Source organism: Larimichthys crocea, chromosome II (genome assembly GCF_000972845.2).
Source record: "Larimichthys crocea isolate SSNF chromosome II, L_crocea_2.0, whole genome shotgun sequence".
Taxonomy (NCBI): Eukaryota; Metazoa; Chordata; class Actinopteri; family Sciaenidae; genus Larimichthys; species Larimichthys crocea.
This window is the reverse complement of record NC_040012.1, coordinates 6,694,859-6,713,516: the sequence shown is the minus strand read 5'-3', so window position 1 is coordinate 6,713,516 and position 18,658 is coordinate 6,694,859. Positions and strand designations below refer to the sequence as shown.

The 18,658-nt window shown below is 45.6% G+C and overlaps 1 protein-coding gene across 16 annotated transcripts in view; it reads left to right on the top strand.

The window, feature by feature from the left end:
- The window catches only part of LOC104931439 (receptor-type tyrosine-protein phosphatase F), a 155,090-nt gene that overhangs the window by 115,088 nt on the left and 21,344 nt on the right, over positions 1–18,658 (top strand). For 8 of the 16 annotated variants that reach the window (XM_019263528.2, XM_019263523.2, XM_019263539.2 and 5 more), the window contains 8 exons: positions 417–517; positions 1,232–1,479; positions 3,018–3,096; positions 4,250–4,474; positions 11,124–11,278; positions 12,945–12,956; positions 15,019–15,131; positions 17,431–17,463. In XM_019263528.2, coding sequence (XP_019119073.1) covers positions 417–517; positions 1,232–1,479; positions 3,018–3,096; positions 4,250–4,474; positions 11,124–11,278; positions 12,945–12,956; positions 15,019–15,131; positions 17,431–17,463 — 966 coding nt within the window. The remainder of the gene's footprint in view (positions 1–416; positions 518–1,231; positions 1,480–3,017; positions 3,097–4,249; positions 4,475–11,123; positions 11,279–12,944; positions 12,957–15,018; positions 15,132–17,430; positions 17,464–18,658) is intronic. The other 8 variants (XM_019263557.2, XM_010746450.3, XM_010746453.3 and 5 more) reach the window with 3 other exon arrangements.

Genomic DNA, 18,658 nt, shown 5'->3' with positions numbered 1-18,658 from the left:
TATAATCTTATAAATGTGACATTTCTTATTTATAACCCGGTTGTGAGTGATGTCTATTTTGAGAGTCAGTCCCGTATACGTTTCTCGGTTATCACAGATATCTTGACCTGTTGCGTATGTCTTGTTGGGAATGAGTTGGAGGGGGGGGGTAATGAATGGAAAAGGGGCTCGAGGAGATGGCGGCTATTTTTAACGTGCTCTGTAACCAACCGTGAATGAGATTGTTGCCGTTCGTCGAATCCCCCTTTGGCTTGTCAAGTTTGGTCTTAAGGTACCGCCGTGGAATACGTTCACATTGTTTACAGAGGGTGTTGTACCGTAGCGTGAAATTGAATTACATACTTTTTGTGGTGTACAAGATGTCATGCTTTGAGATATTAATCAAAGGATGTTTTTTTTTTTTTCCCCCGCCCTAGATTTTCCCACCCTCAACTTTGGTGTCAAAGCCGTCATGAAAACATCTGTCCTCCTCACCTGGGATTTGCCACCGAACTACAAATCCCAAGTGCCTTTCAAGGTGAGTGCCAGGATTTCAGCAGTCCTGAGAAAGAAGAGAAAAAAAAAACAGAACATCCATTTAGTCAAGGACGAACACAAAGCGTTTCACCATGAACACAATTTTCATACTCACTTAAAGTTGAAACTCATTTTTTATGGTTTTATGAGCTGTAATATTTTGATATCGATGTGAATAATCACACTCTCAGCCGCCAAATTAAGTACAGAACATTCGTTGGAAACTTTCTTTTATTGGAGAGCCGTTACTGTTATTTCAACACACTCTATCACGTATGTTATACATATATTTTTAACATAATTGTGATGCACCGCTACACTGTTAGCTGGTAACACTTTTACCAGGGTGTGATGCAGTCACTTTCCCTATTTGCACAGAAAAATGGGACATGCCGGATTGATGTCCATTTATGAGCTGTAATAATCTGTCAGAATCATATTATATCAATTCTCACTCCATAGTAATGGGACAATTTGACAAAAAAGCCAATTTGAAGTGTAAAAAGAAATATTGGATGTGCACCAGTGGGCAGGTGTGACACTGACGCACATGTGATGAGGTGTTAGATGAGATGGGTGCCTCTCTTTGGTCTGTACTGCTCTTGTCCGTGTGTGTGTGTGTGTGTGTGCTGGAGGTGACAGGGAGGATATGTACGTTTTGTGTGTATGTAGGTTAACAAACAGCCTCCTAATCTTTCCTGTGCGCGCTCCACAGATCCTGTACAACCAGCAAAGCGTGGAAGTGCAGGGATCCCTGAAGAGGAGGCTGATCACGCAGCTGCAGCCAGACACGGACTACTCTTTTGTGCTGACAAGCAGGGGCAACATTGCTGGTGGTCTACAGCAGCAGGTGTCCATCCGCACCGCTCCCGACCTGATCAACGCCAAGCCCAGCACACATCAGCCTCAGGGTAGCAAGATGACAATCAACCTGCCCAAGGTCCAGACCACCACGCGTGTCAGGTCAGTACACCGAGACACGAGGCCAGATCTGACTCTGAGCATAAATCCACCAACTGATGACTGTTGTCTTTAATTAGCATTGATTTGCATTTGATTGTGACCAAGCTTTAAACACCGACTTCAGGCAAGCTGTGTAAAATATTAAGTTTAATATTTAGGCGTTATTTTCCAGCAACCTCCTCAACAATATGCTGACATAGGCAGCTGTTTTTGGTGCAAATGTGATAAACAAAAGTCATCTTAGCACATTTACAATCTCATTTTAGGGAAATAAGGTAAGTATACGACAACAAGGAATTTCTGCTTGACATTTTGAGGCTTGTTTGTTGCCCTGGGCCCCGTAAACAGCCACTCACCGGCGTAATTCAGGGACCTAATTCAACTGCAACAACCTTCCTAACAGCAAACGCAGCACAAGCGGCGCACTCGTATCTGATCAATACTAAACCTATTTTGAAGCTGCAACTTTTAGTCCCAGCCAACTTTGCACAGCAGCGGCTGATGATAATCGAGACTTGTACCATCAGGTCGAGGCTCTATTATCTTTTGACTCAAATTGTTAAGGGCAGAATTGTGCCTGACCCTGACGAGTAAAGCGTTTCATTCAGATACACACACACACACACACACACACACATCTGTGTAGAGGGAGTGCACAGGGTTGATTGGTAAAAAGATTACAGGGCTGTCAGGGCTGGCCAAGCTCCAGCACAGATTGACAGGCAAAGAGCACACGTGATTGGAGATGTTAGAGTGGAGGTGTGTGTGTGTGTGTGTGGCTGAGTAAGGGGGTTAGGAGTCTTGTTATACATGTCTTCTCCCACTCCCAGACTTGACTGACTGTTGAATCACAGAGTCGAGGCCTGGAGAGAAGGCGAGAGAAGCAGCTGCTTTCACTGTCAGCAGCAGCTGATTTTTACAAGCGGTTGAATGCCGCAATGGGGGGAAAAACTTTGAGCTGAGAGAAGACAGACCAGGAGCAGAACACGAGAGAGACGGCAAGAGAGAGCCAACACATAAATAAACACAGGCACAGATGTTTGTACACTGTGTACTCACAAGCACGCCCCTCCATTCATTACCTAACTCCTTCGTTTGACCCTGAATGTCTTTCTGGTGTCTTTCTGCTCCTTTTATTTCTGGTCTTTTATAATGATAAGCAATAAAAGAACGCGCACAAGTAAGTCACATAGTCGGTCCTATTAACCTAAGGATTCCTACGGGGATCTCTATTAGCTTGAAGGCTCCTCTCGCTGGGATAGTGTTTGTTCCAGTCTACATGGCAGATGTTCTTAGTGATTAGCCATTAATTGGAGAACGCAGTGCCAATCTGCTGGTGTTCGACCTTGGTCGGACCCGTTTTGTGTACCGCTCAAGTTTTGAATTCAGCCCAGCAAGCCTCGCAGTGAAAGTGTTGTCTTTTCTAAATGTTTTGACTGTGTTATTAATGCACTTGGCCCCCACTCTGATCCCAGCGTGTATGTGCTTTAGTCGGTCTGTCTAAACTCAGGCTTTATTATTTTCATTTTTCTTGGCAGGTGGTACTACATCGTGGTGGTGCCGGTGTCCCAGTCAACGCAGGGGTGGAAGAATCCAGACGAGATGGACCTGGACGAGGTGAGTGCCAGCCGGTGGCTGATTGGCTTATGCGCCAAGGTCAGGGGTCACAGATAGCATCTCCCGTTCCAACTGGGTAGGAAGTCGCTGGTTGTAGCTAATTAGCTCTACCCTCCTGGGCACAGGGAGGGGGGTGGTAGGCCAGAGAGATTTTAAACAATGAGTCATTCAGGCAGGTGGGGAATGTCCTGATTGGATGCCAGGTCTTCAGACAGTACCCATCTGCTGAATCCAACAGTTTGATTACACAGTGTAATCTTCTTAAGTTGATGTAAACCTTAATGTAGTCATAAGTTATAAATTCTTCCTCTATATTTTTTTGTTTTACAGTCTGTATAATCCGCGTTCGGCAACTCCAAACAAAGTTTTACATAAAGTATTCAAATGAGGATAAAGATTTATGATTGCTTTATTATTCCATTGTATAAAGGTCCTTCCTTGGCCACGAGGGAATTTAAGCTAAATGACAGGCCGAAATATTAATAGCATCATTTTTAAGTAAACTGCGAGGCTCGTTGGTTTGGATCGCTATTGTTCGAGTTCCCTGAAGAAATAACAGAAGAGACCAAGAGAGGGAGAGGGATGGGACTCCCTGAGTCATTAAACACTGAGCAGGCCATTGTCTCCTCCCTCCGACATAATGATTTAATAAAGCTACATCTGGAAGAAGCACATGAGACATCACTGACAAAAAAACAAAATGCTACTGAAAACACAATGCCGCAGTGCCGCGTGTGCTCCTGCTCGTTTATTAACCGGGCTGGCAGTCATGCTGAGATTGTGTGCTGGAGCAGGCGCTAATTGCTCACTTCATAGCTTGGCTTCATTGTTTGCAAAGTTATATCACCGAGCAAAGGGCATTTTAGCTGTGTGGAATCAATATATCTTATTCAGAGGCAGACCTGAATGTATAGCGTGAATGCAAAGAAGGGTTTTATTTTAATTTTTATAGTTGATTGGAAGTTTCAGTATTCATTTGTTCTACTGCATATGAATGAGGTTTGGATTTAAATGCCCAAAGTTCTATTGATAGTGAGCCTTTTTTTTTTTTAACCTCCCATGTTAGAGTACAAATGATTCTCTTCCCAAAGGAGATCAGAGTTCAGGGTCCACACTTGACCTTAACCTGTGCTCTCTTTATGTTTTCCAACAGCTGTTCAAGTCAAGTGAAGGCCCCGTCCTGAGGCGCAGACGTCACCTGGATTCCTCCAAACCTTATATCGCTGCCAAGTTGGCCTCGTTGCCGACCACCTTCACCCTGGGTGATGAGAAGAGATACAACGGCTTCTACAACAAGCCCCTGAGCAGTCCGCAGGAGTATCTCTGCTTTGTCCTGGCAGTACTCCGATCCGAAGGGGCAGACAGCACTACTAATTATGTAAGAGAGACACACACACTATCATTCCTAATAGTATAACATTTCTGAGTAAGATAAGATAGAACTTTATTTATTCTCAGGAGGAATTGTTAAAACAAAGAGCGCAAATATAAAATAATACCAAAAACATAAAGGTAAAGGCTGACCCTGATCTGAATATTTATACGTCACCTTTTTCTTTTTTCTGACAAACTGTTTATCACCCAGGCTCCTAATGTCTCTATCCGCGTCTCCTGTCAAGTGTTGGCAGTGGCAAGCCAAATTGTTGTTGTTTTTACTGCCACTTACCCTTTTACTACAGCTGCCTGTAAAAGTCATTGCAGCTTGTCCTGATAACTCCCTTATCAGTCGACAATGACATCAGAGATCCAGCTTTGCCAATTCGGCAGCCAGCAGGGCCCCTGCCCAGATCTCTTAACAATGCTTATACAAGGCTCTTAGCTTTCTAAGTGGAGGCCCCATGCACTCGTCAAATAGCACTAACGTGGAGGCTCAGCTCTCTAAGGGATGGTCTGAAGTAAACTTCACTGCAGGAAGAATGAGAGTCTGCGATTGCTCTGGGCTCCTCCACTACCCGGGACATGCATATTCAGTAGCTGGGGCCCCGAGCGACCACAGAGGGAGCGAGAGCCAATGCTCTATGTCCGAAAACCAAATCCCAGACTTTTCACCTATTTCTTTCTCTTCTCTTGGCTCTTTTTCTCCCGCTGCCTCCCTCTCTGCTTCTCTGCGCCTCTCTCTCTCTCTCTCTCTCTCTCACTCTCCCCATCTTTCTGGACCGTGAAGAGAGCAGAGGAGATTGATTAGTGCGGCTGGAGTTAAGAGGGAGGCGAGGGCCTGGTCACAGGGCCTAGGGAGTCCGTAAAGCAGGCCTGATTCCCTTGAAATGCTGCTTTAAATGTCCCTAAAGCCCACACCACCACCCCCCATCACCACCACTCAATAATCCCTCCACTCTTTCACTCTGAGAAGGGGAGGGAAGTGCGAAGGAGTCTATAGTGGGCAGCCATGATACACTTGACTTCAAAGGAGATGCTTAAACCGTATCGCCACACAGCAATCTTACCGCACCTGCCAGACGCCGCAGGTTGGATCACCGCCGCTCAAGATTTGTCTGTCGCCTGTGTACTCGCCCTCCTTAAACCGCGCAGCGCCCCTCCCACCTTTTAAAACTTAATCGCTCGGATTAATCGGGCTTCACACACAGCGCGAGTCAATCAGCGTGTTTACCTTCGCCGCAGTAACCCGATTATTGACAGATTTATGCAGCAAACTTAAACTTCACGCAAACGAAGGACTTGATTTCATTAACTTGAGTAAAGGTTTACAGAAACTGCAGTGCCCAGAAACTGAAAAATAAGTGACATCCACAGCTGAGCAGCAGAACTTTTGCAGAAGAAGTAGAAGAAATCAGACAGTGAAAGGATAAACTGTCAGTTTCTTACTCTACAGAGCCTGTCCTCTCACTGAACCATTAGACCAAAGTCCCCCTTCAGGCTGCAGAATGATACTGTGCCATAAACTGACTCGAAATGTGCCATCCTTAGTTCAAATACAGTAGTGGATAGGAATGAAATCCAATAACTGACCCGCTGCTGTAATAAACATGGGTTTTTAAAGTAACAAGATTATTGCAGTGCACGTTATCACCTTGATTTCCTCGTTTCTCTCGGTAACCTTGTTTCCCGTTTGTGTGACAATGCGTTGAATTCTGAGCTGGTGACTGCAGCTAAGGCTGTCACTGATCGTCGCACAAATCCCCTAACCTTTGGGAAACTCAGATACCGCGGCACAGTGTTTGTTTTTGTCACGCCTAACATTTATTTACCTGCAAACATTTATTACGCAACACGAACCGGGTGCAAAAGGTAAAAAAAGCGAGAGATTGAGCAGTTGGATGAAGATGCCGCCTCGAGCAGGATCTTCACCAGACCCGGGAGAATAAGACAACAAGTACCGGAGTAAATGACTTGTGTCTTTTTACTACACTTCCACGGCACCACCCAAACTCCCCCAGCGTAGATCAAACAGGGCCGCCAGGGTTTAATAAGCCCTCATATATCAATGGCCACAAGCAGCCAGCACTGGTTGCAGGGGGAGAAGAGAGGGAAGGAAGGCAAAGAGGGGGGAGATGAGAGCGGGAACGAAGAAGAAGCGAGTGTGCCTTCATGTCTCCCCAGCACCCAAGGCAGATAAACAAGCCAGGGGAAGTGTGAAATGGGATGATAGATGCTGGGTGTGTATAAACAGTATCATTTAATGCGAGAAGAGAGTGAGGGGAGGGGAGGTAGCATGAAATATTGTGTGATGTGAGACAGAGAGGACGCTCCATGTTGGAGGAGAGGAAAAGAGAAAAAAATGTTTGTATTGTGTTCCCGGGCCGGTCTATGAAGCTCACATGAGAGGAAGTGAACCGGTTGGAAAGAGGAAGGGGGGGGATTGTACTAATGTGTGCTTTTCTTTTGATAAGGGGAGGAGGTGAGCTTGAGAGGAACCAAAACAGAGTGTGCTCAAATGTGTTTACCAGAGTTTGCAATGCCATCCAGACATTTATATTCCACTCACTCGCAACAAGAATTGGCTTTGTAGCACTAATTCTGCTGCTGCTCTGGGCTCAAAACACCCTTAACATGGAAGACTGGCTTCTTTCGAAAATTCAAAGGCTTTGACAAACAATATCAAGAGAGAATTATAAACACAAGACGTTTTTTTTTTGTTTGTTTTTTTTTCCAGCAGAGTATCAGAATATTCAAGCACAACTTTTCACCAAGGGTGGTTGAAATACCCGGCAAAACATCGGTGGGATTCTGTGCTCAGCTGTATTATGCCACTTGCGCTCCTCGTGGCGTCTCCCTCGAGTGATGCCTCTAGATATCTGGATGTTTGGTATTCAGACAGCTAAAGAGGGAAAAGTGCAGCTCTGGTGCTGAATGAGAACGAGGGGCATGTGAGGGAAGAATGAGTGGAGGAGGAGGAGGAAAAAAAAAGTATGAACTACAGTATGAAGGAGGGGGGTCATCATTCAGGGTAGGATAGACCCTGCAGCTATATTTCTGTTGCTTGTAGATAAAGATAAACTTACACATACTGTCGTCTTTCCCTCTCACATTTTGTACCTACATATTTTTTTCCTATATATCTCACTCTAGCCTGTGTCATGCAGCGATGTGGAGAGTGTGGGCTCCTCAGCCTCCCCGGGGAGGCAGAGAAGAGAGGAAGGCAGATATATATAATGGCCCTAGTTGCATGTTTGTTTGTTTGTTTGTTCGTCTGGCGCACACACCCCCTGCGGCTTAGTTAGGCCACTTTTTGGAGAGAATGCGGAAGCTGCCGGGGTCAACGGCGACTCGAAGCAAAACGTAGCTTTTGAGCTGCACGGAGCGGATTCTGCGCTCAGGGGACGACGGAGCCGAGGCTGACTAGGGGAAGCTGCATAGCCCAGGGGCCACATAGCAGACTCCATATACTGCTACTACCATAACACCTCAGCTTCAGTCTCTCCACTCTCTGCCATCTCTCATCACCCACTCTCTCTCTCTCTCTTGTTCTCTCTTACTCTGTCTCAGACAAACACTTACAGTCATACACACACACTCTCAGCGGCTGCGACCTAGACAAACACACATACTTGTGGAGGCTCAGAGGAGCTCGAGGAGTAAAAAAAATAAAAAAAGGCTCCAAAAAAAGTGACGTATGCTCACACACAGGCGCTCACACACATTCGTTGACAGTCTTTACACACAGCCACACGCTTTCTGTTCCTCGCTGAGACGCACACGCATAGAAACATAGAAAAAAACATCCATTCACTCATAATGCGTACAGCGGGATATACAGTATGCAGGACAGTAATAAAAGCTCATCTGCAGTAATCCACTGTCCTCTCTCCTGCGTGGATGGGATGGAGTTAAATCAAATTTGATCACATCTGAATCCGATAGCAGCTCCACTTTACAAATTTGATTCTCTCTGAAATTCTCTCTGAAATCTATTTATGTTTGACTCTCAATAAATTTCACATAACTAGAAACCGAGGATTCAATTGGGAGCTCTAATCGCTCAGTTGACTGAAGGCACTTCAGTTTTTAAGTGTCAGCTTTATTGACCGTTCGCAGCATGTATCTGGTACAGTGAACATAACAAGTGTAGCCTTCTTTGGTACATGTTATTCTTGTAAAAACCCGTTCCAGATAACCTTCAGGAGTAAAAGTAAATGTCAAAACTGCCGATCAGAGACGCTTTTCTGTTTCTAAATGTCTTCAGCTGAGTATGGACACCAACATAAACAGATAAAAGACCAAAAAACGTCTCTTAAAGCACATTTATTATGTAATCAAAGTTAATTACAGACATTTCAGTTCAAGTCACCTGAGGTAAAATAAAAAAGGGCAAAGCCTGCTACCTGTCATGTCGTGTCACTGTCAAGTGCTTGCTCATGGTGGGAAATTTTGGACCTCTGTGTCCACATCATACATTGCACACTGATTCAGAGTGGTAGGAGATGCACATATATTTACATTTATGTCCGAATGACTCACTCTCACTCCTCCGCTGCACCATCGCTCCATTGTGATACCACTATATGAGTGCAGAAGCATTAGGAGCTGCGTGACTGAGCTTTTATCAGATATTAGGGCCGTTCAAATGGATGATCCCACTACTTTGGCGTGACCGACAGACAAAAAGCCCCTCTCTTTTTGTCCGGGCGCTCTCCCCTCCTCTCGCTCTTTCCTCCCTTATTCCTTCTCTGAAAGCACAGCTGCAGTCATTTGTTACACCACAGAAAAAGGAAAAAAAAAAGTATTTTTTCCCAGGATTCCCTGCAGGGCCACATCCTACAGCCTTTTTTTTGGGAGGGGGGGCGCTCCCGAAGGAACAGGAAGCCTTGTGGTGTCGTCACATCGGCAGCGTCCCACCGCTGAGTCGATTGTCTTTGTTCTTGGATAATAGGTTCCTCCCTAAAGGCAGAGAGAACAGGAGAGAAGCAAAAGTCTCATGTGCCTGGTGTGTGTGCAGAAGATAAATGCAAATGCATTGCCGCTGTAAACTACTGCTGTAATATGAAAATACTTTCCAACTCGGGTTATCTTGTTCCTAATATCAGACCGTGCTGCCTTGCACCTACATGATGGAGACAGGCTGTAACACACACACACACACAGCCAAGCTGTAAATATTTCCAGCTGTTGCCCAAGAGTACGAGAGATAACAGAACTGTTTGATAGAGCACAGAACTCCTTGAGCTCATCTCAGCTCATCTTTCCAATTAATATCTGCCTGTGTGCCGAAGAGCAGGCTGCTGTGCGGCTAATGATCCGGATTGCCGCTGCCTGCCACCCTGCCACTCCCGCTACATGCTGGGAGCCCGATTCCCTTCGAGGGTTTGCGATCTGTCACCCATGCCCCTTCGCACATACACATGCACCCGCCCCCTCCTCCCGTCGCCAACCCCGCGTCTCCCATCGTCATTCGATAGGAGACAAGCTGCGCCCTAATGACAGATGCCTGGCACCTCCCTCTTTCGCTTTCTCATCTGTCACCTTGCGCTCCTGCAGTTGGACTCCGTCTTCTTTCCGACACTTTTTAAACACCACGCCACTTTGTGCCACTTCTCACACACACACACACACACCTTGGCACACACACCCCACCATCCCTCCATCATTTGAAGATGGAGGAGGGGAGAGATGTCTCATTTACAACCAAGGTGGAAACGCACCCTCACTGTCACCACGTCCTCCTCCTCCTCCTCCTCCTCCTCTTCCGTCACGGTATGAACACTAATGAAGAAGAGATGAGTCCTCTCCTGTGCCCCCATTTATCTCCGTGGCCAAGGGACATGCACACTCATCCCTGCCTCTCTGCCTCTGCCTCTCTCACTCTCCTGTCTCACACTTGCTCTGTCATCATCTCCAACGTGATGTAACCCTTTAATAGAGACATAATAATAACTTCATTAACCGAGATGGTTATTGTTTTTGGGGGAAAGTACCTTTTGAGTTGGGTCGATGGCTTTATGGCTTGTTCTGCTGCATCCTTGAACCGTGGCATATGATTAGCATGACATAACTTAAGGTGCCATAAACAAGAATTCTGCAGTCGGATGTTTTGATTCTTTGTTTATCGACACTATTTATGTTTTATGTTTCATTGTTTCCAGCATTGTTAGATTAGCTACAGGAAATACTGCATACTAAATGTCTGATTGATGGTTTCTCTTATTATTCTCATGATTTGAAATATAAAAGGCTGTTTTTTCCCCAATTGTTTGCCATATCTCAAATTTATGACAACGAATTTATGACCTGTATCCTTTTGTAATCTTGGCATCTTCTTGTAATATTGTTTATTTGAGGTTTTGATGTGATAATAAGTACCTGCAGTTCTTCATCTACCCAGCATACTAAAAATATTCCAATATAGATTCATACCTCCTCATTTCTTATCATCCAAGACTTCCTGTGGTTCCTCTACAATGAGACAAACTATATTGAATGTTGAATGTACTATTTATAGTTGCCTTTTTAGGAAAACCTCTAAGGAAGGCCACTGTAGATGTTATTAAGAAAACTTTGCATGTATATTGCTCTGAAGTGACTTTGCTCTCATGCACCTGCACTTTCCTTATTTTTTCTCTTTTCCTTTACAGATGACATTTTCAGCCAGTCCCTACTCAGACCCGGTCCACGTGCGAAACAGCATGGCTCAGGGGATGGAGCAGCCTGAAATGTTGTGGGTTATGGGCCCTGTTTTGGCCGTGGTCCTGATTATCATCATCGTCATCGCCATCCTGCTCTTCAAGAAGTAAGAGGCTTCACTCGCTCATTCTTCTCTGTCTCTGTGTTTGCGTGGAGCTGAACTGCAGCGACACTTGTGATTGCAGGTTTCTTTTGGTTGCATCAGGGATGGTAATGTTCCCTCTCTGCCACCTGCACCCAGCTGCTCACAGACCAAACTGTAACATTCAATTTTCTAGTGCAATGGGAATTGAATCAAACAGGGATTGATTTGTCTTTCAGAAAATCCTCATTTCTCCCCAAAAGATTTTGGCCCAGTTGGCCATTTTTTACCGGTACTGTGTGAAGTGTCAGTCGAAATGGCAGCTGACATCGACTCCCTAATTGAAAAGCACAGCTTGGCTGTCAAAACCCCTTAGTTAAGAGTGAGAAATGTGTTTTGGCCAACACGATTGGTCGTATCAAATAAGAAACAGAAGGCTACAACTGAGGGCTTAACTAAAAGCTCACTCAATATCTCTTAAAAGCACTTCAGCTACCCCTACGCACACAGGCCAACGAGGTGCAGCGGAGGTACAGGCATACAGATAACGACACGACCAGTGCTGAGAGGATTCGTCGATTAGTTTGTCAGCAACTGTTTTGAAATTTTAGGTTAAAGAGAGATGATTCATTACATGGGTAATGTTTGATTAAGCTGCTAATTGTTTTCTCAAGTGATGTTTTGTTATATAAAACATTAGTGAACAGTGAATATCACAATATCCTACAGCTCAGTGTGATTTCATCAAAAAATGAAAAATTCCCATTTTAATTTATCATGAAAGCAGCAAAGCAAAAAATCTAATAATCATTAACCGGGAACTATCAATTATTTGGCATTTTCCATTTAAAAATGACTAAATAGTTGCTGTTATTATGATTTTTGTTAATTGATTGACTGATTAATCAGCAATTGTTGCCGCTCCATAAAATAATCATGAGTTGCAGCCCTGCATACAAGCAGCTCGGCTTGTTAGTATTAAAAATGATTTGTATGTGAACAGAGGACACAATGATAACGATAATGTGGTTTGGACACTGTAAGGACTCGGAAAGAGATGAGACATTATTTACCACTTGGCTTCTTCCTTATTAAGTCCCCTCCTCCCTTATCTGCTCTTGATGGCTCCATTACAAATTTTCCATTTCCACATCATACCTATTCTCCAACCTGCCATCCACAGCCTCGCAGATTGCTGTGTGGCTGCCGTCTCCGGCAGACTTAGAAAGAAAGGGGGGCCGGTTAATAATAGGCCTTGAGACAGCTCACTGCTGAGAAGCACATCCTCTGTCTGGAAGGCCTTTTCTCCGTGTAGACACAGATGGACAGGAGGGACTGTGGGGAAGGTGGCTGTGTGCCCTTTTCACTGTGGACCAGCAGTAAAAATGTGCAATGGAATAATCGCACTTTAGCTCAGGTTGTTATTGCTACCTGCATATTCGCCAAGACCAACAGCAGCAGCGAACAATGACGAGGTTATTCTCAAAAGTCTCCGGTGACTGTTAAGATAACTTTTTTATGCTGTGCTTTCAAGATGTGGGTTTACATTTTTGGAAGAGCTCGATTTAGCTTTCTGAAAATAGTACAACGCTGGAACAGACTTTTTTAGTGAAGAAGTTATGGGTCCATATGGATACCGATTACATATTAATCCTCCCCCCCTCCTTCTTTTTGCCCTCTGTGAATGCAGCAAACAGGAAAGGTGGGTACTGTTACTGTTACAGTCACAATTTCATCTCCCACCACCCGAGTCCCTTTCATTTGTATCGTGTAATTGGTGGTGTTTTGCTTTCGGGGGTCGCAGGGTCAGCTTCTTCTCGGTTTCTAATTGGCATTAACCAAAAAAAAAAAATGAAATGAATGGAAGCATCTTCCAATTGGCGTCTTATCTGATTTGTTCAGCTTTGCATTGACGTACAAGACGCGAGAAGCAGCGGACTCCGCGGCCCTTGATAACCGGGGTCAGACGAACCCTTCCCCCTCAGGTCACTACCGTGTAGCAGTGCATGCTCCACATCTAGCGCCCAGTGTTCCTCCTCAGATCATCCTGTCTACCATGGTTTGTCTCCGTGCTGTGTTTCATTATCCAGCCAGTGTCAGCGCGCCCCTTCAGGATTGGCCCCATCTGAATATGCCAAGGCATCACCTGCTGTTGAATGGGCCATTGTGGAGTAAATGCCAGACAGGGAAACTGCTGAAAAAGAAATGTTCCCATCTTTTAGGCTGACATTTTCCACCGAGACCCATTCCTCCACTTTTTCCCCTCCCTCCTCCTCCTCCTCTCTCTCTCCCTGCTTCCTCGTGGCAGGAGTCTCAACAAAGGGCCCTGTTCTACCCTCATTAAGAGCACCCTGTACTGCACACACTGCCTGTGTGTGTATAAGTGTGTACTTACATTCTCACACGTCTTAACCCTCATTTTGAGCCCGGGATGAATAACCCCATTGAGATTGCTGCCATGTTTACTTTAGCCCCGGCAGTAAAGTGTCATGTAGATTGCTATCTGATTGGGTTAGAGGGAGAGATCACGGGTGTGGAGAACAGATCACAGATGCCCCAACTCCCCCAGCACCAGCACCAGCAGTGATCTCTGGGAAAACCGGATACAGTCTGGCTCAGGTCTCAGCTGGAGAGGAAAAAAGATGCTTGCCATAGATTAGCCGTCACGCTGCTAGCATTAGCTTAAGCCCCTTGCAGCATAAGATAACAGGTGGCGGTGAGGCCTCGAGCCCGAGCGGCCGAGGTGGACCGGGTTAAGACTGTGTGTGTGTGTACCAGCATCTTTATGTATTCTCACCACGGCGGGCTTTCAACAGAAGGCCCTGCTCCTGCCTAAAACCCACGCTCGCCACTTGCAAATGGAGTGCAATGAGATGTGAAATTTCCACAGGGCGCCCTGATGCTTCCTTCCGCCTATTTCCATTTGCAGTCAGAAGGCTCGCGAGTCTGCAGCTGTATCTGCGCGAGAGAGTGTGCGGAGCCGCGAAAGCGAGAGAGGTGGAAGAGCGTACATCTGTTGTGCCTGTGTGTGTGTGTGTGTGTGTGTGTCAACAGATGCTGGCTGTCTGAACATGAGAACACAGGCGTTTCTTTTTTTCTGTTCCTCTCTGCCTGATGGACAAAGCTACGGTCGACTGAGCTGAGCCAGTCCATGCTGTACTGTTCTGTGCTGTGCTAGCCTCAGCTAGGACCGGGTCTGGCAGCACAGGTGCCGCTGAACCGGTCTAATTACCCAGTGTTGTGCCACCCAGCTGATGAGCTAATTACAGCATCCGCCTGTTTTCCTCTACAATCTGGAAAGCCAGTAAACACAATGTGTTGTTAGCACACACACACACACACACACAGCAGCAGAAAAATCACACATTGAAATCTTTGCTACACACAAACACACACGCTCATGTACACATACCCACACAGCAGCTGTCACCTATCCAGCAGCAAACAAACCCCAACCTCAGCCCACTCCAGCAAAATGATGCCGTTTCTTCAAACACATTAAACTCCAGTTGGCAAACTAATGGGGGTAATGCCCTGGTACCTACTGTCTCTTAAATTGCCCGGTCCTCAAAACTAGTTTTGAGATCCATTAACAATGCCATTAGCCTCATCAAGTGTGCAGACACAGTAAAAACAGTCCTTCAGTCCTTTTCGTCTAACCATATAGAAGAACCATTGATGTCATAATCGTCCTGTCATTAAGCTTGTAGGTGGTCTCAGCATGACGTAGTTAACGCCTCACTGTCTGTTTCTGCCACCTTCAGGAAGCGAGCGTCGCCCCTACCCAAAGATGAGCACTCGGGCGGGGTGAAGGACTCCCTGCTGGCCAACTCCTCCGACCCTGTGGAGATGAGAAGACTTAACTACCAGACCCCAGGTAATAACATTCAAAACATGGATTCTTGAAAACAAGAATTGAACATGTCATATGAAATATGTGGTAGAAAGAAAGATTACCATGTTGAACTTGCCGGTTAAACGATTCCAGAGTTTGGCCGTGTGCGGATTAGAATATAATATAACATCATATCCATGAAATCTGGGTTTAATAACACTGAACGACAGACCTTGGACAGACTTGAAGCCTGGCATGGGCTCCAAAATTCATGATGTCTGCAATATGGCAACCAATCGACCTCTGCTTGCTCTCGTGGACCTGCTTAGAAAGTTTTTGGAAAGTTTGTTAAACATTGTTTGAATGTCTCCGGTACGTAATGTGTGGATTTTAATCAGGGTAGGGAAAAGAGCTGCGCTTCAGTCAACGTTTCTTTCATAAAGAATGAGTAAAGAGTATATTTTGCTTCATTCCAAAATGAAAATCCTCCCTGAAATTTATCAGATGATCCCGTCTTCAGCGCTGAAAGGAAATATCTAAAGGGAGCACACACCTTTAATAGCATTCCTTAATATCTTGTATTTGCACGCCTTTTTTTTTTTTTTTCCTCAAATGGTAGATATTGCATTTTGGATTTTTTCAAGAAGCAATCTTCTTCCACAATGAGCGCCAGCCTTCCTCTTTTGACGGATCTCTTGTTTATTAGTGCTTTGTAGCAGGTGTAGCCACACAAAAATTCATGTGTCCTGCTTATTTTGTGATTTATCCTCGGGCTGTAAATCTGACCAATTCTCCCTCTCTATAAATCAATAAGAGAAAAATAAACAAATCATACCCAGCTCTGGACGTTATCAGTGGACGGGGAGGCTGAGTGAATTCAGATTCCATCCACATGCCTTGGTGATGTGGTGTCGGAGAGGAGGAGGAGGAGGGGTGGTGGTGTTGTGTCAGGGTGCCCACCTCAGCGTCAGCCTTCTTCCTTTCTCCTCCCTCCCTCGCTCACTCACTCCTCCTCCTCCCTCCATGAGCTCCTTTCATTCCCCCCTAGCTGGTAATGAGTCCTGCTCTCTGATGTGAAGGTGAGCCAGGCGGAGGGAACAATGGAGCTGAGAGAAAATGTCAACCCCCGGCGCACGAGCATTTGTGTTTCTGTATGTGTGTGTGTGTGTGTGTGTGTATGCGCTTATGAGTGTGTGTATGAGTGTGTGTGTGTGTATCCCTTCTCACGGGTTATTAAAGATCCCATTCGACACACACACACACACACACACACACACAGCCCCTTTGAACCCCTGCAGAGGAATTAAGCAGTGGTGCTGCTCTAAAAGAGCTCTGTTCTTCCATCCTCCCACTCCACCTCTTTCCTCTTTTGTCTTCCATTTCCCCCTGTAGAGTAATCTCTCTCTCTCTCTTCCTCTCACTTTCTGTCCCCTCTCTCTCTCTCTCTCTCTGTACGTCAACATTTCGTCTCCTTCTTTCTCTCCTTTTTCCACCTCGCTGTTTTTTTTTGCTTCAAGAGTGATGATTATCAGAAATCACCAAGGCTGCGTCTAGCTTGTGAATAGAGGTGTGAGATGCCAAGGCCGAGCCGAGTTAATATTGAACAGCCCCGTTCCTCTCTCGCTCTTTCTCTCTTTGATTCGCCCACAGCAGGTGAACATTCCTCCTCTGATTCTGATTGTTGTTAAGTTGTCCGGGCCGATCGCAGATCACGTCTCCAGCATGTCGGTTTGCTAAACAGAGCTCGGCTCTACCTTTTTCGGCAACACCAGCAGCACGGCGTGCTGTTGGTTTTATGAGTAACTGACCTGGTTTTATCCTTGGCAGACCTGGTTCAGATAGTATTTGCAGATACTTGACTGACACCACTTGTGTTTGACTCCAGATAAAGCTTGTACTGCCAGAGAAAAGAAAGTAATCATAGAGGAGCAAAAGGAAATCCAGGTCTCATATAACCAGAGTTGTAGTTTTTCATCTCAGTTTTGCACCACACGCAGATCACTGGTGATGATAATGTCATGATAACCAAAACAAAGGCCCAAACTATGACGTAATAACACCAAGTGCTCATGAAATAAAAACGTCCTTGAACACTTACGTAGTGCGGTTTACTCTGAGCAGTTACAGGGGAGTGTTTTAAAGTCAAGCTTCGTATGCACTTTCTGTTTAACAGCCACACTACTTGAATTGTCCAGAGAGGTGCGAGCACCACCCGCCGCCCCACTCCACCTCGCTTTGAAAGGTTATTTGCAGGATACTGTTTGGCCCTAGTCTGATCCTGAGTCGTCTCCATTGATTGAGTGTTCTTCTTCCTCCCTCCTTCACTTTCCTCTCTCCACAGGTCCCAGCTCTCATCGCTGCCCCAACACTCCAAGTTAGTCTGCTCTCTCACCTATTGTGTATTTACCCACACATGCAGCCTCTCTACCTCTCTCTCACTCCTGATCCCATTTCCGCCCCCTTACATGTTTCAATCCTGACAGACATCACAAGCCTCGTAGGCTTTGAAGCCTCTGTCGCTCCAAGGATGCAGCAATGTCCCTCTCTCTTCATGGCTGTGAACTTCCCACACCTTTTTTTTTTAGTGCGGGAGCAGAGGGACGAGATGGTTTCATGGATAGTTGGGCAGTGCGGACAGTTACACTTGCTGTACATTAGCCTTGTTATCTATTGCTTCACTCTCCATTTAAGCGAACATCATGGCTGTAAAAGACCTGGATGAACATGCAAACACACACACACACACACTGAGGTTGCTCTGTGTGATAGTATTAAATTAGTGTAATTGGTCAGGTCTCATCTTGCGTAGTGGCTATCGTTACCAGCCATTAGCATTACAGCAATAATGAGCTTGCAGCGTTGGCTCCTCTGAAAGCCTGACCCATGACCTTACAGACGCACTCAGCCAAAAAGGCACTGATGTGAATATGTATACCTCTTTAAAAAGCCTTCCTCTGTCTGTGTGACTTCACGGCTGTGTGTAAGGTTAATGATGCTCCCTGTATAACTTTAGAGCTTTTTCATGCGTCGCATACAGTTTAACTTTTCACACATAAAGCAAGTTCCCAGCAATCCGTTTAAAGCACAGAGCCTTGCCAAGTTCAGAGGCACAGGGGGAATTTGTGTCGGTAGATTAGCAATAAATCATCCAATAACTCTGCGATGAGAAATCTAGAGAGCGGCAGGGGGGTTGTTTGAAATTAATCCAGCCCAAGTGCTTCAGGCTGGGCCGAAAGATAGTCTATTGTTGGGAAAGAGATTTCCAAAGAAATGAGTTTTGGCTGGTGACCAGTCAGTTTTTTTTTCTCCTCTCTGGGAAATGACAGTGTGACTGATTTGTAGAGACTTGTGGGTTCTTGCTCTGATCCCACCTCTGCCACCAATTGAGCGTTGCGGAGTCAGAGAGATGTCTGCCTCCTGCTTCCTTCCAGGAGCATGCTCACCCAGTCACTCATGTGCATTGCCGTGCCAGCCCCACCTCTGTCCTCCTCACTTAGCATGACGATATCACCAAATGTCACCAGCCTGTTTCAACCTGTGCGCTCTCTCTCTCTCTTTCTCTCTCTCGC